Source organism: Triplophysa rosa, linkage group LG5 (assembly GCF_024868665.1).
Source record: "Triplophysa rosa linkage group LG5, Trosa_1v2, whole genome shotgun sequence".
Classification (NCBI taxonomy): Eukaryota; Metazoa; Chordata; class Actinopteri; order Cypriniformes; family Nemacheilidae; genus Triplophysa; species Triplophysa rosa.
This window is the reverse complement of record NC_079894.1, coordinates 5825754-5849610: the sequence shown is the minus strand read 5'-3', so window position 1 is coordinate 5849610 and position 23857 is coordinate 5825754. Positions and strand designations below refer to the sequence as shown.

The 23857-nt window shown below is 37.4% G+C and overlaps 1 protein-coding gene across 1 annotated transcript; it reads left to right on the top strand.

Moving 5' to 3' along the window:
* The first annotated feature begins 820 nt into the window (after positions 1-820).
* On the top strand, positions 821-22120 carry ankhb (ANKH inorganic pyrophosphate transport regulator b). The gene is made up of 12 exons (XM_057334039.1): positions 821-1446; positions 3690-3906; positions 9522-9640; positions 10564-10647; positions 10928-11098; positions 11233-11367; positions 11876-11968; positions 12576-12668; positions 14774-14903; positions 18925-19048; positions 19186-19285; positions 20712-22120. Exons 1-12 carry the CDS (start codon positions 1351-1353, stop codon positions 20847-20849), a joined length of 1500 nt encoding a protein of 499 aa, XP_057190022.1. The 5' UTR covers positions 821-1350; the 3' UTR covers positions 20850-22120.
* The last annotated feature ends 1737 nt before the right edge of the window (positions 22121-23857 follow it).

Here is a 23857-nt window from a genome sequence, read left to right as displayed (position 1 = left end):
TGTCAGTATCTCAGCTTTAGTTTAACTCTTTATTTAGCATCTAGTGCAATTTTCACAGCAAAGAGAGGAAATGTATTCCTTTTATTTAACCAGGAAAAGTCAACTTTCTGGTTAAAAAATTCAGAAGTGTCCTGACCAAGATAGGCACCAATAGAAACTCACAAAATGACACAGTTTTCAAGACATACACATTATCTATACAAATTTAAAAACATTTACAACTTGAATCTTACTTCAAGAGCGCACGGATCAAAGATTTAAGACACATACGCATCGATACCAAAGTGCATCTTCAAATCATTTTGTAAAACATTCCAATCGTTTGATGCAGCATACCGAAAATATTGTTTTCCCAGATTTGTTCGTACAAATGGCACTGAAAAAATATGCAAGTTATGCAAACGTAAAGAATAAGAACCCTACATTTTTTTGACATATTCCATCATTATATACATAGCCTAATGGTGAATACTGACTAAAATGCGCATAAAAAGAATAAATCTGCATTTGAATACGTTGTTATATTGGTGAAAATACGGATTTTTTTACTTTCAAATAAGTGATTTGACTGCCCTGCAGCGCCACCTACTGGACTGCACAAGGTTTCATGCACTTATGTTTGAGTGTTATTCAAATTTCAGCTGATGGATTGCCTTTGAACGTTACTTTAATATTTCATCTTTGTTAATTGTGAATTATTAACATTTTACTTATAATCTAATATAATGTTAGACTCTTATAGGGAGGTGGTGGAAGACTGACGGGCATTTCATCTTTTATTTTGCTGGGACGGACCTCACATAGCTGACTCTTCCTTGAATTGCCTTTGGCTTTTTGTCGGACAGTTGTGGGTCCCGCGGTGTGTTTTGTGTAGGGAGATCTTTCTGCACGCAGCAGGTGACGTATACATGAGGAGTGGCTTTTATGCAGCATACCGTCCGACCCCCACGTGTTGTTAAGGAAGGATGATGACTTAAGTACAGTAAACCGAGTGGCCATCTACAGGAGGATAGCGACAAAGCGTCGCGGCCCCGATATCTGCCGCCGCGACTCCGTCATACCGCGTCATTCCCGTACCGCACTTAATTGCCTCGACCGATCATATGCATTATTTTCCTCTCCACCGATGGGCGAACAATGGAGAAGCCGTCAGCAGAAATTTCTAGTGACCCTCCTATTTTCCCATGCACGGGATCATTGTTTATGATGCTGTTGTTGTGTAGGAGGGCAGGGACGGACATCACCTCGGCGGATTTCTGCTAGAAAACGCGCACGACACGACGGGCTGTGACCGGCCTCGCATCCTCCTCGGTCCGTGCAGCTGATGTTGCTGCTCTCCTCCCGGCAAACATGGTGAAATTCCCAGCGCTCACGCACTACTGGCCTCTCATCCGATTCCTGATTCCTCTGGCTATAACCAACATAGCCATCGATCTCGGCGAACAGGCAAGTGTGAATCGTGCGTTAAATGTGAAGATACGTGTTGCCGAATTGCGACGTGATATTTGTTTGCCTCCTTACGCGTTTATCTGGGAGCTGCTGAACGCTGCAGCAAATCCTTTGACATGCGTAGCTGTTAAAGACATTAATCCAGTGGATTAGTGTATTTTACAGAATATTGTAATTATGTGTAGGCTATGTATTGCTTCGTTTATTCTGTTAGGATATTTATTCTTTGGGATGCCACAGTGGCCCTTTGTAAACAGAGCTCATCATCTCAAACACCATGAGCCGATCAGCTGTGTGTTCATGCACAGCTGGTCATACAGCCATCCAATAACGTGTTACGCTGAACAATGCAAAAACCCTTGACAGAGACGAATGTGCACTTTCAAGTGATTTTGCGTGAACTGGTCTTGTTTTATCAACCATTAACAAATATGTAGTGCGGTTTAATTGTGGTTTTATTACTGACATTACCTTTTTAAAATGGGTTTGCTTCAAAACCCCAAACCTTTGGAAAATGACGTTTGCACGTGAGTTTAATTCCAAACTCATTTTCTTACGTTTTTCTGGTCCTCTTTGTGTTATTGAACCAGACGGAAAATACTATAATAACCCTTTGCGCCCTCATTTTAATCTTTTAATGCAAAATCTAAAATTGAATGAGATCAATTCTAAACATCGGATTAAACAGAGTTTATTGCACATTTAAGGCCATAACATTATTAGTTTCACATATTGACAATTGTAATCTTACTAAAGAAAGTGTGCCGAACAATCTTTCGATTCTGCAAGTGATTTAATTTTCTAAATAAAGAACAATAAAACAAATATCAAATGTTGTTATTATTGTCACAACACAGAAGAATTCATTTGTTTTCATCAATCGTCTTTCACAATTTACTTTTGTTAGATGCACATTTTTCAGAATCAGAAAGTGGCAGAAAATGCGATCAGGGCCCACAATAGGCCAACTGCCTACTACAGTAACAGACCATCATTATCTCTCTGCACATTGTTGTAAGGCGTTGGACAAGAATGGTCAGACACAGTCAGAAGTAGAGGGCAGATAAGGAAAAGTAGTTCACATTCTCACGTCCGTTTTACAACAGCTTGCTGCTTTCTATGAATAGTTTGATGCAGGTGTAAAAGCATAGTCAAATAGTGTAAATAAATGAAGATGCTTTTTAGATAAAGTGTAAATACCAAAAAATACCATTTGTTTTTACTTAAGGGTAATTTGTCTGAGAAATGGTGGGCTCCGCTGAATTAGTTCATATAATATTTTTTATAAAGGTTGACTATTTGCATTTAGTCTAAATAGACATCATTTTAGGACTGACCATGTACCATGCAAATGAAAAAAAAAGAAATCATTAATCAAATTGTATAGTCTCAAAAGGATCCACAAATAAATTACTGAAACACAAATGACATCCAGTTCTACAATGTGTGCAGCAAACTTGGGAAATCAATGCTTCAGACCTGAATATAAATGAGTGTACAAAGTACAGAAATAATTCTGCCGGTTTAGAATCAAGGACCGGAGATCAAAGGTTATTCAAATAGTAAAGTACTTTCTCAGCATTTTCCATTAGCTGTGACATCTGACACATTTCCAAGTCATCCTTTCATGTGTTTAATGGAATATATACTGGCATAAGTGCCATTTGAGAGCAATGTTTACTGTTTTATTATGACTGTACAATCCGCCAATGGAATGCTTCACAGTGCTGCATTAATGTGTCGCAATGATGACCTGTTGATGAAACTTATAACCATTTACTTGCAGTGCAACGTTACTTGGTGTTGAATCTTTCTGTCTCCGTGTCTTGGGATATATCACACTTTAACAGCTTTGAAACGAAAGCAAAACTCTGTAAAGTGTCATTTCTGGGTTTGTGGTCCTGTGTGCTACGTGTAGTAAATGGCGATCTGTGGTTTTGGATCTTTCTCAGGGTGGCATTACCATAAAAGGCATTTAGTCAACTGATACCACGGTAGTTTATCTCGTGAATAAAACCCTCGTTGTGTATGGAAGAATCCCATGAGAAATAATAGCCCATTGATGGTCCATTAACAGTTCACAGTTTACAGGACCCCTAAGCATCTGAAAATAAATAATGTGGCGAAATTTAGATTTTAATCTTTTTTTTTCACTATGCAAAATTGTATTAGTATGATGCTTAAAAAGAGATCGTGGCTTAAATGAAGAGTCTGATCAATCGGTGTAACCTTTTTTTCAGGCTTTGAACAGGGGAATAGCGGCGGTCAAAGAGGATGCGGTGGAAATGCTGGCCAGTTATGGCCTGGCTTACTCCCTCATGAAGTTCTTCACGGGCCCTATGAGCGACTTCAAGAACGTAGGGCTGGTGTTTGTAAACAGCAAACGGGACAGAACCAAGGCAGTCCTCTGCATGGTTGCTGCAGGAACTGTGGCGATCATTTTCCACATTCTCATTGGTGAGTCTATCATATGCATCTGTTCTTGTCTTTTTATTTCTCTGTTCACTTCTTTATGGAGAACAACTCTTGTGGTTTTTATTGCAATGGTGTTGCATAATTTGCTCAAAGTGTGAGAGGAACACTGTTTTGTGGTTTTTTAAACAAATGGGTCATAATGAAAGAGTCTTATTGAGCAGTTTTGTGGTTTGGACCCATGTCTACTAGCTTTGAAGACATCAACTGTACATTCTAGCCATTCCTAAAACTTATAATAAGTATATTATAAAATAAGAAGACAAATCAAGCACACATAGATTTAACATTTAAGAAAAACTGTTACGTACCAACAGCCTATGAGCTGTTTTAGGAAAGAGATGATAATTTTATTACATTTAATTAAAATGTCTTGTTTTTGAATAGGAGACATGGGACTTAGGCAGTTGTCACACCAAATATTTACTGAGTTTTTGGTTAAAATATGCGAAGACATGACTCCACAAAGGATAAACATTATTTTGTCAAGTATGATTACATTCGCTGTGTTGACAGAAGGTTTTTTCGTCATACTCATGTCTGTTCCATGTACCCTCTTTGAATAGGTAGGCCTCTCTCAAACAAACTGTCCAAACTTTCCCTCACATACTTTATTTTCAGGTCTTTGTTCATCCGTATAATTATATAGTCTAAAACAAAGCCTCCTTCGCAGCAGAAAATAAATGCAGTTTCGCCGCCCATACTTACCAAATTACAAATATCTATGTTGATCGGACTGTGGTTAAAAAGTTCCAGTTATCTTAAAGGGATAGTTCACACAAAAATAAATATTTTGTCATCATTTAATCACCCTGTACAGCTTTCTTTCTTCTGTGGAACACAAAAGGAGACATTTTGAGAATTTTTTGTGGTTTTATCCATACAATGGACGTCAATGGGGGCCAGTGTTGTTTGGTTACATTCTTCAAAACATCTCTTGTGTTCTGCAGAAAAAAGAAAGTCACACAGGTTTGGAATGACATGAGGGTGAGTAAATAATGAAAACAATTATTCACATCTAAAATGATCAACAGTCTAAATCAGTGGTTCTCAAACTGTTTTGTTGTAAGGCCCCCTTTGTGTAGAGTGCATTTCTTTGCGGCCCCCCAAATAAAGACTTATAATCTTAAACTTAAAATTTTAATTAAACCAAGAAAATATTCAGTTAAACAATGCTAAAACATCAATTCTTTTGGTTGGTGGCGTTGTATAGAAGTAAAATAGAGACAAATGTGTTTGAAGCAAAAAGACGTGCTGAATAGCACTAACTGAAAAAAGATGCATTGTATTAACAGTGCTCGCATTTTAAGGTTCTGCAATTCAACATGGTTGCATATTTAAGATGTGAATTTTTCAAATGGAAACATTTCACACACAGTTTCACCGTTTAAAAATTAAATAATCAAAATTCACCTTTCAAATTTCATTTAAAAAATTCAACTTGTTATAAAATGCAAGCTTTAATATTCGACAGACAATTTTCAGTCCATATAATTTCGGTTTAAAAATTCGCTTCCACAAATTCAGTGGTTCAAATTCGACTTGAAATTCAAAGTTTCACATCCGGGAATCCCAGGAGAAGCAATAGAGCGCCGATTCCGCCAATGCATGATCTCTACCTGATGCCTGACCGCTTCACCAGCAGGTGGTGCAAGTCGCTTCTGACGAAGACCAAAGCAAGAAATGCAGATACTTTTTATATGTTTGCAGCACAGTCCACTCATCTGCTCGATTAAGTGAATTTATTTGATCTCATAGATCTCTTCTTATGCATCATCAAGAAAAAATGTATTGTTTCTTGTACTGGCAGCTTAGCTCACCACTATCAGCCCTGGAACGGACATGGAGCACGGGGACAATTCCAGGTGGCCTGGAATCAGTGGACTATTCATACATTTATAATATTAATTTAATTATTTAAATATCCTACCCGATCTACTAGTACTGCCTATCTATAGTAAGAGTTTATGTTTGTATTTGGCTTGCATTCATTACTTTTTACGTGCATATGATTACCCCTTGGTATGGTGTGGGTTAAGTCGGTATGTACATAAAAAGTGCACGCAAAACACATGCGTATCATATGCACGCAAAAGGTAATTTCTGTAGCTCACCAAATACAAACATAAAATCGTGCTTTTGATAAGCACGATCTTAAGTCATCAAATAATGGTTTGAGTTTCGAGGATGAGAAAATTGTATATGTTACAGTGAATTACTGAATCATACTGTGTTTTAATAAAATAAGCTAATTGCATGAAGCTATTTGAATGACACATGCAATGGTATCTGATTAAATGTGCCAGAAAACAAGACAAGATTTTAAATCATTACATTAGTTACATAACACCATCACAATAAACTTAACATTTAAATTCAAATAAAACATTTTATTTCGGTTTAAAACTAAATAGGAAAAATAGCAATAATTATACATTTTAAACAGACAATAGTAGTAGGCTAACTGAAATAGTAATGAAAACAGATGTAAGAACAAGCCATGAACAATTTTTCATCAGAACGTAAAATAATCTACAATATAAATAACAGTATTTTCTTAAAAACGTAATTGTAAAATATTTAGTAAATGTAGGATATAAATGTAACTTAAACAAACGAATAACTACACCACTTAAAAGAGAAATATCAATGGAAATAATTATGCCTATACTTTTCATCTGAAATCTCAGAACGCAAACAAAATAAAGCCAATTATAACCTATTGTATGAACGAATGGATAAAAAACAAACTGAAATACTGCAACAATAAACACACCTATACCTATTAGTTCTGATATTATGTGTGAAATACGGCGGGACATGCTAAAATTCTTATTGTGTCATTTTGTGCTTTTTGCATTCATATTTAGGGCTCTTCCGCATTTCTGTAGCCTACGGTTATTAAAAAGGTGTAGGCTATACTAATCATCTGGTCTGAAGATTAAGCAACATTAAGCGTTTTAGCACGGTACACCGGCCGTGATGGCGTGGTCCGTGGACGCTAATAGAGTAGGCTAAAGGCACTTAGCAAATCTTGCAAGCTTATAACGTTTTTGTTCCACCATGCCACCATACATGTTGTGGATATTCAGCTAAATGTTTAGCATAAGTTCAAAGAGGGTAAATTTGATCATTTAACTGAACTGTACACATGAGACATGTACATTACGTGCTTTCTCCAACGTGGTTTCAGTGTATTTCTGTCATTTAAAATGCATAAATTTAACAATATGTTGACTTATTATGTGAGCATATAGATTAAAAATTATTATACCAAATCGTAATATCGTTTTGATATAGTATTGGGTAAGCTAATTAAAAAGAAAGGCTATAGTCTAATATAAAAGTATACGAAATACAAGATAGTTGTGTATATTGCCATGGAGCACTCATATTGTTTTCTGACCAGTAATTAAATATATTTTTCACTGCTCGGCCATGCAAACTGACTTGCGTTGAGGTGTATGTTAGAGAGGTCCTCATGTGTCCCAGCGGCTTCGGGTCTAATACATTGACAAAATATGCCTTGGGCACAGGTCGTGTCCGATATGGCATCGGGTCTCTGGTAATTTATAATGAATGCGCTTTTACCAATCGCCCCGAAAGACACAAATTAAATACATTTTATGGTTAGGTAAACAACAAATATTTGTTACGCCAAACTTTACAAGACATAATTATATACCGTGAGTGATTGACATTTTAGCATTTAATGAACAGACAGCAACTCAAGCAATTAGCGTGTAGTCATACTCGCATGTTCGTGTGTGGCACATTATTGGGAAACGCACACAGCATGCAACAAAAGTTTTTATCTTTGCACGTATAGATCCATAACGCCGTGAGGTATCTTGCTTGGCTGCAGGCTGCACAAGACGTTTCGGGTCTAGTCGGGTTCTAAAGAAAGTGCTGTCTATTTTTATCTGGTCTATTTTATCTGGCCTGCTCAAGAAGTTCGCTTGGCTAAAATATCAGTTTTTCTGTCTCGTATTAACAAACGAACGTTTCCACAATTCCACAACATCCAGCATTTTCTGAGAGTCTCAAATTAAAACAAGATCATGCGAGGAAAATAAAAAGAATGTTTATTGAGATTGCAGCTACGTCATATAAACAGAAGCACATGGGAGAGTACGGGTCAATAAGCTCCTAGTTGTGATCTCAGTTATTTGACCGCTTCAAACACAATACATGTCCTGTAAATGCTGATGATGCATAGTATTTGTGAACACGATGTGCTGAAGTAAAAAATAACTTAATTCCTTCAAGCCTAAGGAAACCTACAATTTCTGATGTTCATGATGCATAAGAAGAGATCTATGAGGTCAAATAAATTCACTTAATCGAGCAGATGAGTGGACTGTGCTGCAAATATATAAAAAGTATCTGCATTTCTTGCTTTGGTCTTCGTCAGAATTGACTTGCACCACCTGCTGGTGAAGCGGTCAGGCATCAGGTAGAGATCATGCATTGGCGGAATCGGCGCTCTATTGCTTCTCCTGGGATTCCCGGATGTGAAACTTTGAATTTCAAGTCGAATTTGAACCACTGAATTTGTGGAAGCGAATTTTTAAACCGAAATTATATGGACTGAAAATTGTCTGTCGAATATTAAAGCTTGCATTTTATAACAAGTTGAATTTTTTAAATGAAATTTAAAAGGTGAATTTTGATTATTTAATTTTTAAACGGTGAAACTGTGTGTGAAATGTTTCCATTTGAAAAATTCACAGCTTAAATATGCAACCATGTTGAATTGCAGAACCTTAAAATGCGAGCACTGTTAATACAATGCATCTTTTTTCAGTTAGTGCTATTCAGCACGTCTTTTTGCGTCAAACACATTTGTCTCTATTTTACTTCCATAGTGTTGTTTTTCTGATGTTTGATTGCACAAAATTTATGATAAATATCTATATTTGTAAAATACCACAAAATCTGTGGCCCCCTGGAACCATCTTGGGGCCCCCGAGGAGGCCACGGCCCCCAGTTTGAGAACCACTGGTCTAAATCATCTAAACTAATAAATGAAGAAGAAGAAAGTTTTGTTGACCAACTGAAAGAAATTTCTACTAACACACGTGAGTTTACCTACTTGGGCCCAAATGCATTTGCATTTATTCAAATAACTTTTTGCATACTGAGTAAGAATTCAGAATCAAAGCCCACTGGTTTGAGTGCTTGTCCATGAACAAAATAGTGACAGAATTTCAGAATGTTGCCACGGTAACATGGGATATAGGATACAAATTAACAACCTGAATGGGGGCATGAATTTTTAACCAGAGTCACCACCACCACCACCTGTCCACTGTATTTAATGATGTGCTTTTAAATAGTGTGTTAGCATACCACAGTGACACTCCATCATCTTGATTGTGTTCTCAGAATGCCCCATACACACAGTTTTATGCCAAGTGAGCTCATTTGCACTAACAGTCAGTTTGTTAGAGCCGAGCCTTCCATCTGTCCACTGCAAGCATGCTAGATGGAAGCAACATACATGCTAACAGTCATATATTTCATGTTTGTTACTGTGTATTAAACTGTATTATATGTAAAGTATTAAAATAATGTCTTTTTTGTGTTGTGTTGTTTAGCCTATACAGAGCTGGGCTATTACATCATTAACAAACTGCATCATGTGGATGAGTCTGTGGGGAGTAAAACTCGGAGGGCGTTCTTTTACCTGGCTGCTTTTCCTTTACTTGATGCCATGGTGAGTGACATCACTACCCTCTTTGCATACTGTATATGCAGTTTTAAGATTTTCTCTCCTGACCATCAAATTGGCCCGACCGCCTGGCACAGATGGACAGAGAGAAGTGTGTGTGCAAGGCTTCAGAGCTTATTTAGATCTGGAAAAATGTCAAGCCCACACAGAACATCTCGGAAGTTAAACTGGCATTGTTTTGGAAAAAGATGATTGTTATACTGTTAATCTCTAAAGAGTGTAAATAAACGATAACAAAATTATCATATTAAGTACACTTGTCAAAGGTTCAGCTACATTTTCAGTGTCCTCCTGCTTAAAAAGGGTTAGCTGTGGTGCTGTGTGTAATTTTTTGAGGATCTGTTGACAGAAATGCAATCACTATGTCTTCAGAGGTGTATAAAGAGCTTAAATAATGAAGCATTACCTTAGAATGAGCTATTTCTATCTACATACACCGCGGGTCCCCTTACATGGTATTCGCCATCTTGTTTCTACAGTAGCCCTAAACGGACAAACTACTCTACAGAGCGCGTTTCGTAAATACTTGATCTCTTTTGGGAAAGAAGCGAAAACGTGATGACATCTTAGTTCTGTGTCAGCCACCGTAGTGCATCGGAAATAGAAGGGGGGGAGGGGTGGAGAGCCTTTGGTTGCAATTTGCAACCTCACCACTAGATGCCGCTAAATTGTAAACACTGTTCCTTTAAGTAAAATGTATTCTATAAACATAACTTTATTTTAAAAGCTTGCAATCATAACAACTTAAAAATATGAATGTGGTAATATGCATGCATTGTTGTTATAGACAGGGAACCCCTTTCCCATCTATCTATTCTGTTCCATCTGTCTTTGACCTAGAAACGTTTGAAGGCCTTTGATTTAGATCGAACTAAATGTGATTGTAAATCATGCCTGTGTTCTTTTAGGCCTGGACTCATGCTGGAATCCTTCTGAAGCACAAGCACAGTTTCCTGGTGGGATGTGCCTCTATTTCTGATGTCATTGCACAGGTAAACATCAGATTCATCAAATCAAGTTTATTTAATTTCCAGTTATATGACTGAAAAATGGTCAGATGACCTCAATTCTGTCCTACTGTAATAATAAAAGCTATATGAATTTAATGAGTAGCGAGTTAGATTTGAATTGTGAGTGCACTGTATGAGAATGAGATGTAGCATGTGAAGTAGTCTCAGTGGATTCTGTATGCGCCTTAAGAAGGGTTTTATTTATCACTGTCAGTCATTGTAATCCAGTTACACAGTAGTCTCTCTCTCTCTCTCTCTGTAGGTTGTTTTTGTGGCTATTTTGCTCCACAGTCATCTGGAGTGTGTAGAGCCGTTGTTGATTCCAATCCTCTCTCTGTATATGGGAGCCTTTGTACGCTTCACTATTGTTGGTTTGGGGTACTACAGGACCATCCATGACAACATCCCAGACTCCAGCGGGCCTGAGGTTGGGGTACGCTCAAACTGTTCAAATCTTTTATTCTACTTGCTTAAGTATCACAGCTACAATGATTAGTTTGTTTCTTTATACATTTCGTCCTGCTTTGCAACTAAAACGTTTGTATTGATGTTTATTTTGTGTAATAGGGAGATGCCACTATTAAAAAGATGCTAAGCTTTTGGTGGCCGCTGGCTCTGATTCTGGCTACGCAGCGGATTAGCAGGCCTATCGTCAACCTGTTTGTATCGCGAGATCTGAAAGGAAGCACCGCTGCCACAGAGGTTAGTACGTCCTTGGACAAACAAAACGCATATGCCTCTACAGTATGGTAATACCTTCATACATATAATACATGCATACATTTTTACTTTTGTTATATAGTCTTTTGCTCTCAGCTGCAAACAGGCATCTGTTTTATACAGTAAAGATTTGACCTATTTGGAATTTTTTAAGCACTAGCATAGATGGCAAATGCATATAGAGTGTCTATATTTAATGACGAATCTGTAAGTATACCTATTTTGAATGCATATTTGTTAAATTCAGATAATTTAGTCTTACCTGCATTTTTTTTATATGTTGCATTGATGAAACAATTTGCTGTACATTTGCTTTTCGTCCTTTCTACTACTAAGCCATGCATCATAATAAGTATAATTTTTATCAATTTCTTTTCTGCTTTAATCTTTTTGTGCCTGTAAAGCTCTCACGGGTCTTCTTGTATTTCACTGCAGATGACATTGTGTGTAATTAATGTAACTTTAATCTTGCTCTTACACTGTTTTTCAGGCTGTCGCGGTTCTCACGGCAACATATCCGGTGGGTCATATGCCGTATGGCTGGCTAACCGAACTCCGAGCTGTTTACCCTGCGTTTGACAAGGCGAGTGCAGCTGTTGTTCTCTCAAAAACTAACTTAACCACCCAATGTCTAATGTCTAATAATCATCCTTCGCATATATCATTATATCAAATTACACCTCTGCATCATCTCTTCCCGATATCCTGCCCAAAACCTAAGAAATGAGAGTCACTGCACCTTTTTATTTATACCAGGGTGTCTAAAGTGGTCACATAACCTTAAGGGATAACAAAAATGGTTTATATAGTTGCCATTTTAGTGTGCTGCTGATGCTGTAATATGTCTAATAGTTTTTTGGGTAAACGGAGTGGGTTCCCAAAGACTGTAATTACAACAGATGCATTGTGGTACGCTGTTATTTATGGATTTACTAACTGCAGGACCCACATTTAGTGAATCTACAGGAAGTGAGGGGATGTTCTCTAGCCAATCATATTTAATTTGTATAAAGATGATCTACATGCTAGATACCTACACTGTACACCTATCTTGCATTAAATTGTACAGTAATGTGCATGTTATAATCTAAAAACAATTTTCTGTTTTTGAAGGATACTATTTGAGTATTTTTCCAGTGTAAATTGCTTTTATTTCATCTGCTCTTTTTCTCTGTGTTTTCATACTTTAGAGCCCAAGCAACAAGTTGGCCAGCAGTGGTACAGTTGTGACAAAGTCCCACATCAGACGCTTCACTTTTGCGTGTTTGGCTCTTTCTATAACAGTAAGTTTATCATAAGCGATTTTGGTTTTTCTGTCTGGCTTTAATAACACAGGTTTCATATTTTAGTAAATGTTGTTAACACCAAATTGAAACGGAAAATGTTGTGAAGTAAATGGAAATGTGAATGCTGATTCCTGCCACCTTAGTTTAGACCAGGATGGTTTTACCTACAATAATCAATCGTCTTAAAGCGATAGTTCACCAGAAATGAAAATTCTGTTATCAGTTACTCACCCTCTTGTCATTTCAAACCTGAATGACTTTCTTCTGAAAAAGTCATTTTTCTGTGGTAAAAAGAATGTCACACAGGTGTGAAATGACAAGATGGTGAGTAATTGATGGCAGAATTTTCATTTTTAAGTAAACTATCCTTTTAATTATCAAAGTTCAAATACTTTTTTTGGAGGTTGCCTTAAAATATTAGCTCGAATGGCTTCTTTCTGTTTATTGAAACACGTGTTGTGCATGGCCTCCTGAGAAAACGTTATTTGTCCCTTTCTGATATTTTAAATGTATTATTTTTATCCTCTATATTCAAAATGCAAAAAAAAAACACACTGGGCATGTATCTAGCTAATAGTAATAAAAGTCTCATCCCAGGCTGAATTTAAAGGGCTAGTTCACTCAAAAATGAAAATTCTGTCATCATTTACTCACCCTCAGGTTGTTTTAAACCTGTATAAATGTATTTGTTCTGTTAAACACAAAGAAAGATATTTGTAAGAATATTAGCAATTTTCAGTTCTGCGACATCATCCACTACCATAGTAGGAAAAAAATATCGTATCTTCTTTTTGTTCTGTTGAAGACCAAGCGAAATATTTCGAAGAATTTAGGAAAACAAACAGTTCTTGGGCACCTTCGACTACCATTTAATTTGACCAATTGTGGCAGTCAAAGATGTCACAGAATTGAAAATTACTGACATTCTTCCAAATATCTTTCTCTGTGTTCATTAGAACAAATTTATACAGGTATGAAATGACATGAGGCTGAGTAAATGATGATAGAAGTTTCATTTTTGGGTGAACTGTCACTTTAAGGAGTGTGCGAGATGGTGTGTGTTGTCGTCAGGCTGAATGATTAATTGATGCTCTCTGCAGTAACAGGGTCACATCTTCCCTCCCTGACCTAGATTAAAACCTGGCTACTATTACACTACACTGATCATATTTATGCTGTCATTTCACTTGTTTCCCAGTACTCTTAGAGACAGTCATATAACTATATGAATGTGTGTCACTCATAGTGGGTGGGTTCGGTTTCATCCCTTATGGTTTTGTCCAGATGGCCCCCTCTATTGAAATACTGCACGGATACTACAGAGAAGAGAAGCACTGTGGTTTCTTAGGAATTCTTTATTCTAGGCATCTAGTTTCTGTGTCAGCATTTTGCTTAGTAACGGTTGCTCTTGATTGATGGTTGGCCTGTGTTGTTGATTGGTATCATAATGTTAAGTAGTTGTAGGATCTGCTCATGGGTTTTACTTGAAGCTCCTCGTGTCGACATGTCTGCGCAGTGCAGACACGCTTTCCATTCCAGCGCTGTTTTAGATTCCAGAGGCTCTGCTGATGATGAAGTGCACTCAGATGAATGTAAGCAGTACAAAATCAATATGCTCTTTAAGCAAATAAGGTAAACGGTTGTAACAGAGTGATGCTAAGTGAAGGATACTTGTTTACAGACGCATGCTAGCTTGATGATATGACTCCATTTTACCAAAACCAACTTTTTAACTTAAGATACTGCAAAATTACAAATGATTTAAGACTTGTTTTTATAAAAATTCTGTTGAATTAAGATGGCAAATATAACAAAGTTCAGTGTAGTTTATACTGGCAAAACTTTTAAAATGTGTTCCCTGAAAAGAAATGTTATTATCTTTATCGTCTTTTTATTTAAGTTGTTTGGGGATTGTAACATATTTTTAAAAACGCAACAAAAATACTATATACTGAAATGATTTCTTGTGGTGTAAAAATGTCGGTGAGATTGTTCTTCTGACAGTCACATTTACCTCTTTGTGTTGTGGTTTGCGGTTCAGGAATAATCACGGTAATCTCTGTCTTCATCTTGTTTTTTTTTTTGTTTGTTTGTTTTTGCAGCTCTGTTTTATGGTGTTCTGGGCCCCACACATTTCTGAGAGGATTCTGATAGACATCATAGGAGTAGATCATGCCTTTGCTGAGCTCTGTGTCACCCCGTTACGGATTTTCTCCTTCTTTCCCATTCCAGGTACAGCACTTTCTCTGAAAAACAATTCGTAAAACAAAAATGAGCTTCTTTACAGGACTGAGAAGCCTGTAGTTCTCTATGTTCCTGTATCCATTAAGTTTCATATTTGCTTAGCTCATTTTTCATTAAAGTCTCATGAGAAACAAAAAAAGGTTTAGGCCTCAGGTCTGATCTTGGATTAGACCAGTGTTTCTCAAAGTGTGGGGCATAGAAACATGACAAGTGGGGCACGACAAACGGGAGGAATTTTGGTCATTTTTGTGCCCATCTCTATTATTTCCTTTATTTATTGACCATACACTCAAAACAGAACAATGGCACATTTAAATATAACCCTTACTTAAAACAGCATAAGACTGCAAAGAAACTGTCACGTGGAACCATAGTAGCCTGTGAATGATTTCTCGTCGGAATGTTAATTGAAGCGAAACAAAAACTTTAAGGGCCCGTCCACACCTAGGCTGTGTCCCAATTTGGGGGCTGCGTGGTTTGAAGGCTGCATTTTAAGACCGATTGCGTCACAGCAGCGCGACTGAAGGCTGGTAAGGCTGTCCCGATTCAAAGGTTGCTTCAAATGCAGCCCTAAAATGCGACCTTATTTCCGCGGGTTTTTAAGGAAAGAACGAATGTAACACTAGCTGTGTCCCAATTCAGGGGCTGCAACCTTTAAGGCCGCGGACTTAAAAACGAGGACTTGGTTTTCAAAGCACGCAGCCTCAAAAGTTCAAGAAGCGAACTGAAATGAGACGGTCTAGCCTCGCGGAGGATTTCCTAATTGCGTGATTTGCGTCACCTGCTGCGCCTGTTGCGTGGTGCCAGCAGGACACAGCAGAGACGTTTCTGACTTTTTTAAACAAATACGGAGCCAGAAAAATTATATTTTATTTTCGAGAATATGTAGATTAAAACAGCCTCGGCTATCCCGAGATTCATTGCGCGCCTGTAACGGCTTGAAATGTTTAAATAATCATTCAAAACTTAAGTTAAATAAAAGTATGGCATTCACAAAAACGGTCCATTTCAGTGTTTTAATATTATACATGATGTTGTTCATTAACATTATTGGTGCATTATTGTGTTTTAAATTTGTAAGATTGGTTAATTTAATATACTGTTGGGCTGTTTTAATCTACATAAACGTGTCATATTCTCTAAAATAAAATGTGATTTTTCTGACTCCGTATTTGTTTAAAAAAGTCAGAAACGTCTCTGCTGTGTCGTGCTGCTGTCGCTACGCAACATGAGCAGCAGGTGACGCAATTAGTAGTGATGGCGAAGCGTTCTGAACCACTGAAGCTTTCAACAAAATTGTATCGGGAAAAGGTTCATTACTCGAAGCTTTTTGAACCAGAGCTCGACTATGACCTCTGCTGGTGAAAGTGTGGGAAAGCGCTGTGTCGCAAAATGTTTCACACTGGACCGACCGTTAATTTTAGAATCAATAATGATTGAATAAATGAATGAACGAATGCATGGGTAGACTAGTAAATTAATAAATCAGTATATTAAGTACACGACTGTTTCGCATACTTGGTAACTCAAAACAATAAACAACATTTTGTATTGTGGATGTGGACATTTTTCCTGTTTGTAAACGAGTCAAATTCATGAATAGAGGAAGTAAATAAATGCAGGTGCATGCACACAAAAAACACATGGGCTGCGTCCGAAATCGCCTATTTCCATACTATATAGTATGAGTCATGAATAGTATGTCCGAAAGCTCAGTATGCAAAAAACAGTAGGCGAGAAATACCCGGATGGTCTACTACTTCCGCCAAGATTCGTGAGTGTGGATCGGATGGACACTTCTCTATCCCACGATGCCACGGGAACTGAGCAACGGTCAAATTTCAAAAGTAAATCAAATAAATATAGCGGAAAACTTTAAGGCGGACGTCCGTTTTTAACGTAAGTGCCAATAAATGAATTTCTCGTGACTAAATTATGTTTTTATCAACTCTCACATGTAGGTTGTTGTTAATACGTCATAGGTCCATAAAACATGGCGGACGCAGTATGTCCGAAATGTATTCACACTACTCCCACTCATACTATATAGAACGTACTGTTTTGACGGCCGATAGGTAGGTACTTATTCAAATTCAGTACGTACTGTCACAGTATGTGATTTCGGACGCAGCCATGCACTTTCATACGATTATAGTAATCTGTTGCTGTAGAAACCCATGAGGGCGTGGCCTGTGTCGCAAATTTTCAAACCTTTTTTTAATCGAAGTATGAAGCAGTCACGTGGGTGTGTGTGAAATGAAGCTTCGGACGTAATTGGTCACGTGGTTTTGATAGAACGAATCAAGCATCGATACTAAGCTTCACTGAAAATCGCTTCATTTTTATCACTAGCAATTAGGAAATCCTCTGCGAGGCTGGAACGTCTCATTTCAGTTCGGTTCTTGGACTTTTGAGGCTGTGTGCTTTGAAAAACAAGTCCTCGTTTTTAAGTCCGCGACCTAATAAGGTTGTAACGTTATCCCCCGAATTGGGACACAGCTCGAGACGATAATCGCGCGTGTTTATCGTGGACGTTTAACGCGTCGTGACTAAACAAAGGGCGCCAATGTGAGCGTGCACACCGACGCGGAAAACGCCAGGCGTAAAAGCGTCTTTCTTTAACGCCTCGGGCTCGTTGTTTTGGTTAGACGCGCCGCGTTAAAAGCTTGCCTTCCAATGAGATTGCCGCTTTTCTTCACGTGCCTGGAGCTACTAAAGTTGCAGTAAAACACGACTTGGTGGCGCTCAAGCACAAAACGGTCTTGCCGAGCACTGACGAAGAGGAACCAAGATGAATTCTTCTTCTATGTGACAAGCGAGTGTCAGAACGTATAAAGTTGCGCAGCGCCACCTTGTGTACCGGGGTGTTTCTGTTTTTCATTAAAGGCGGGGTGTCCGATTTCTCTTAGCCGTTGTTGATGTTCAAATCCCCAAAACAGACATACCCCTACCCGCATCTTTCGCTTTCGTCAGAACTCGGCTCGGCTAATGTCCATCCTGTGCACTGTGCACCTTACTGCTGATTGGCTACAAGGTTGTTTTGGTACTCAGCCCGACTCAGTTGTCTAAAGCGTAATTCGGAAATCGGTTACCCCGCCTTTAAGCGCCATCTATGTCAGGGAGTGAATTTGCACGTTCACTCGGCTCATCGCCAGTGAAAATCGTTTGGGTATGAACGCCGAAAAACGCTGGCGATAAGCGCGTGTGATTATCATCCCGGTCTGTAGGCCTACCTTAATGCGGAGAGGCGGTAGTATAAAAGTTAGCAATGGATAAGTTTGTGACATGAAATGAAAAGAAAACTGGAGATTCTGCACCAGCAGAGAAAACCAAGACAAACAGTGGACCTAAAGTTTATGACCATTTTGTTGGGGCGATTGAGGACAGGTGGGGCTCGGAAACACTTCACTGCCTCCAAAGTGTTCTTTGAAAATGTCCATTTGACAAGACAAAGGATACAGTATGATGTTTCCAGTCTTACAGAAACTGAAAGAGAGAGAGCCAGAGCAACAAAGGAAATCAAAGTATAATCAAATTTAAAGTACTTTACATTTATTACAGTATTACAGTACTGCTGGCAGTAAAACCTAAAATAATCATCGGCTGTTTTTAAACTATCGGCTGATAGTTGATAGTGTGAAATTGCATCTCTAGGATTTATAACACTTTAGAGTTTTTACTTTGGAATATTTCACCTATATTTGAAAACACAAATTTACAAGGAAAACGTGAAATATATTTAAAAACTACAGCTGTCCAACATGTCTGTTGTATTCTGGCATTCAAATAATGTATAATCATAACCATGTACAATCTGGCATGTGAATGAAGTACTTAACAAATCATTCAAATTTGCTTTCCAGTTTTTGTAACTAGTGAAATAATATTCAGTCATTTTAAGCAAGACCTTTGTAAGTCTGCGAAAGTTTCTTTACTGTATGTTCTCACATGATTATCACATGAGTCTATATTTACATGAGCTGATGACTCTCTGTTGTAATCTTAACAGTAACGATTCGTGCTCACCTGACTGGTTGGCTCATGACCCTGAAGAAGACCTTCGTCCTGGCACCCAGCTCTGTTCTCCGCATTATTGTTCTCATCACAAGTCTGATAGTACTGCCTTACATGGGGTAGGTGTATTACATTTACAGCGATGTGTTTTGGAGACACTTTTATTCAGACTGACTTACGGTGTATTCAACATTTTTTGTCAGTACAAACTACCGTGAATCACACAGGTCTATTTTTTACCTCTCATATTTGACAGGGTACATGGGGCCACACTTGGAGTTGGATCTCTGCTGGCTGGTTTTCTTGGGGAGTCTACTATGGTTGCAATTGCAGCTTGCTATGTGTATCGAAAACAGGTAAAATACATCGAGTCCATAGGTTTTCTGTAAACTGACTATTGTTGCTAACATGCTTTCTACTTGGTTAGTAAATATCTTAAAAGATTACAGTGATGGTTCACGCCAAAATGAAAATTCTGCCATCATTTACTAACCCTCTTACTCATCCTCCTGTCATTTCAAACCGTTATGACTTTCTATCTTCCGGCGAAAACACAAAAGAAGATATTTTGAAGAAAGTTGGTAACCGAACAGCACTGGCCCCCATTCACTTCTGTTGTATGGACACAAAACCAAGTGAATGGACAGTTAACAACATTTTTCAAAATGTCTTCTTTTGTGTTCTGCAGAAGAAAGAAAGTCATACAAGTTTGAAATGACAAGAGGGTGAATAAATGATGGCAGAAATGTTATTTTGGGGTGAACTACCCCTTTAAGATTTATTCTAGATGCAGAGCTGAAACTTCTTTTACTTTTTTTTACTGTAAATATGACATCATGATATACTTGTAACTCGTGTCTAACTCTTTAGAATTAAAATAGATTTTAAAAGTTACGTTTTTTCTGTTTACAATATAAGTGGATTGTGACCGTGGATTGTTTACTGTATGTAAAAATAAGTGAATGAGGGAAAAAACGAACTAAAATGTAACTCCTTTATTTACAATTGATAATGAGTATAAAATTGGAAAAAAAAGCGATATCCATAACAGGAGAACAATTCAACTTGAACTTATTTTTTACGAAGATTTTCGAACCGATCAGGATTTTCATTAAATAATAGATTATGTTTTAGTTGGTTTTCACCAAACCTATTCGTTTGCCTTCGGGACGATTAAAATGTACGGCACGGTTCAAGTGGAGATATTTTATTGTGCCTTTTGAAGCTTGAGAAGAGGCTGTTACAATCCACTCCCATTGTAAACAGAAATAACTAGACAACACTTGATTGCCATAGGGGACAATGATTGCCATAGGGGGTTTGAATGACAAGAGGGTGGATAAATATTGACAAAATTAGTTTTTAGTGAACTAACAGTCTAAAATCACACATGCAGAAGAGACTGGCAATTTATCACATACGGAAGATCGTACATAAACAATATTGGAATAAAAATAAAGTTTCCAGTCCAATAACACAAATATAATAAATAAGTAAACACAATAAAAACACATTGGATACATTAAGGCAGGGATCAGCTGTCCGGGCAGGTTGTAACATTTTTAAAAATTTATATTTTTTAATGATCTTTATGGGAGCTTGAGCTTCCTATTTTCACAGCATCTAGTATGACAACCATGCTGTTGAAAGTCTTTCTTACTTGATTTGTGTTTTATGAACAAGACCTAGTCCGTTGAAAGAACAAACATGATGTGCAGTTCGGTTACTGTAAGTTTGTCTAAAAAGCCAATATTGACTTGTTTTTCTCTGTCCACATTGTAGAAGAAGAAAGACTCCGATGAGGTCCTGACCATGGACGATGAGGACTCCGCCCCCATGAATGAGGTCAGGGCCGGGACTCGCATGGATGACATCGCTGAGTTAAGAGAGGAGGATGAGGAAGAACTGGAGGAAGACTGAGCGGTGGATTCTGCGCTGAGCAGGATGCATTGTGGGAATCCGGGCCCTCTTGTTTTCTCGGGCAGTGTCATCATTGCTTGCTTTACCCCGCTGCTCTTTTCCTTCTGCCACAGTGGGAGAATGTCCAGTTTACCATTTCAGTGTGCACACAGTTTAAATAAACACACAGAGGGAGAGTTAGACACGATCATGATGAAGAGACCAGGTGTCCTCTGCAGCATATCCTTGTCGAAAAATCCTCCCAGTAAATACGCAGATTTATAAACGTGTTCATGTCTTCCAGCTGCCATCAGGAGATTCCCGTTGCAGGACAGTGAAGATATTGATTTGTACCAAAGCAATGTTGTCAATTAACTCTTTATTTTTCTGTATGCTGATCTTTATTGCGCTGCCGTCCTACGCATTTTGAATCGTGAAAGGAAGGACGATATTACATGCAAATACGTCATCCGCTTGGAATGTATTTCTTCTGTTTCTCTTTTCATTTTTTTACTTCTGATATTTAACAGATATTAACTGACTTGAAAAGACTTTTGAGAGGGCAGTGACAGTTTTAAGGACCAACTCACACTTTTTTTTGGCTTTTATCAGTACAAGAAATTAATATCAACGGAATATACATATTAATATATATGGAGATTTTTATTGGAATTAAGAATGAATTTGATGGACATCTTAGAAAACAACAGTTTCAGAGTGACAAATGGTTGACGTTTATGGGTCGTGTAGAGGACCTATTTTTTAAATATACCATGTGTTGTAGGTGTATAAAATATGATACATTTTGTACGAGTGATGTTGTGAACTGTGTATATGGTTGGAAACGGAAGAATTGGACTGTGTTTTCATAATTGTCTTTTGCAGTATTTTATTATTTATAATTTCATTTGGACATTTTTTTGTATCTCAGGATATTCGTGAAAATACACACATTAAGTAAGTCCAATTATTCATACTTCCCCTTTGAGATGCTTTTTTTTAACAATGCACAGCTATTAAGGATGCCATAAGCTGTTTGTTTAATTTAGATTGTAGCGAAGTCTGGTTAAGCTTGTTTTGTATAGGGTGTTCTGAACAATGCAAAAATTACACGATAGAACAAAACATTACAGTCTGGCAAAGAAACGTGTCCAGTCCTCTGTTATTAAACAGTGAAAATGTGGTTTAAAGTGGTCTACGGTGAGGTTCTTGTGTTCAAGAAAAGAGTGTGTTTGTCATTTTGACTGTAGTTGATCAAAGCCATTGTTTGCTGCAACACTGCAATCTTGTTGTGACCATTTTGACTTTCTAAAACATTAAAAAAAAACAGAAATGATACTTTAGACGCCACATATACCAGGTAGCCCTTCAAAAACGACAAGGACGTCAAAACCAAGCATGCCCTAGCGTTGAACATTTTTTAAACGCTGCAAGGACTCCCCCTGCCGTGGAATATTGATACTGCAGTGACTGATAAACAGGATTAAAGGGATACTTAACCTAAAAATGAAAATTCTGTCATCATTTCTCACCTTTGAGTTGTTCCAAATCTGTATAAATGTCTTTGTTCTGATGAACACAGAGAAAGATATTTGGAAGAATGGTTATAACCAGACCGATTTTGCCCCTCGTTGACTATCATAGTAGGAAAAAATACTTTCTGTTGAACACAAAAGAAGACATTTTGTAAAATGTAGAACGGCAAACAGTTCTGGGGCACTTTTGACTACCATTGTAATTTTTCCTACTGTGGTAGTCAATGGTGGCCAAGAACTGTTTGGTTACAAGCATTTGTCCAAATATCTTTCTCTGTGTTCATCAGAACAAAGACATTTATACAGATTTGGAACAACTCGAAGGTGAGTAAATGATGACAGAATTTTCATTTTTGGGTGAAGTATCCCTTTAAGGAAGGCGGGCTCTTTATGCATGATCAAAGAGCAGATCTGTCCCTATTACATATTATTTTTTCCATTTCTGGAGAAACAGACCCATTATTTTTTATATTTTAAAAGCACTTGAGTAGAGGTCGACTAATAGTGGATTTTGCTAATATAATAACCAATGTGGGAAAACATACAGATAAACCAATTAACTGGTCGATATTTTTTATATAATTTCAATTTTCACTCAATGTTAGCTTTATTATATTAAACTTTTTTATTTGTTTATTTTACCAAATTACTTAATCATGAAAACGTTTTGAATTGTCAAAAATTCATTAGAATAATTAGAATAAACAGTTCTGATACAGAAACAGTCACACGTTTAAAATAACTTTTCAAATAACATAGCCTGAATAAAAAGTTAAATAAAAAACTATTAAATACTTCATTCAACATAACAATCCCTACTTGTACGAATTAATACAGTAAATACTGTATGTATTGGCAGATGTCAACAAAATCGGTATTGACCTGTGGTTACAAAATTCCCCCTGTCATGATAAGATACTGAAGGTCCAACATTATGTACTGTACAGTGCTGTACATTCACAGGTCCCAGGACATTTTTTTGGGTGGACCCACTCCCCCCATTGGGCACAATCCGTTGGCTATACTGTTTAATGGCCTTAACTGCACTTTATTCAAATTCATTCAAAAGTAGCCACACAGAAAAGATGTGATTCACGTTTTGTTATTTTATTTTATTTTGATTATTACATAACATTAAACATTTAATAAATACGTTTAAATAAAAACACTTTGTACATACAGCTAAATTAAAGTTAAGTTCTCATCGCATCCCTAAGAAACAATGATAGATACTGTATGAGAAGCTCTATGCAGTTTATTATTTATGGCCACTAGAGGGAAGCACTACCCACAAATCGAGAGATGTTGGCCCCCTCGTCTATCGGGTCAATATTACAAACAGCCTTCTTTCATAATAAATATTACACTTCCTCTAATCTGATTTTTTAATAATAATAGTTATCGCAATGATGATACTAATGATGCTCAAACCATTGTTGTAATAAAAAATTGCAATAACAAATAAAATAAACATAAACATTACAAACAGAGAAA

Bases quoted from the DNA above. Each gene is read 5' to 3' on its own strand.
- ankhb (XM_057334039.1), top strand. From the start codon at position 1,351: ATGGTGAAATTCCCAGCGCTCACGCACTACTGGCCTCTCATCCGATTC. The intron at 1,447-3,689 runs GCAAGTGTGAAT...CCTTTTTTTCAG, and splicing joins CCATCGATCTCGGCGAACAG to GCTTTGAACAGGGGAATAGC. The intron at 10,648-10,927 runs GTAAACATCAGA...CTCTCTCTGTAG, and splicing joins TTTCTGATGTCATTGCACAG to GTTGTTTTTGTGGCTATTTT.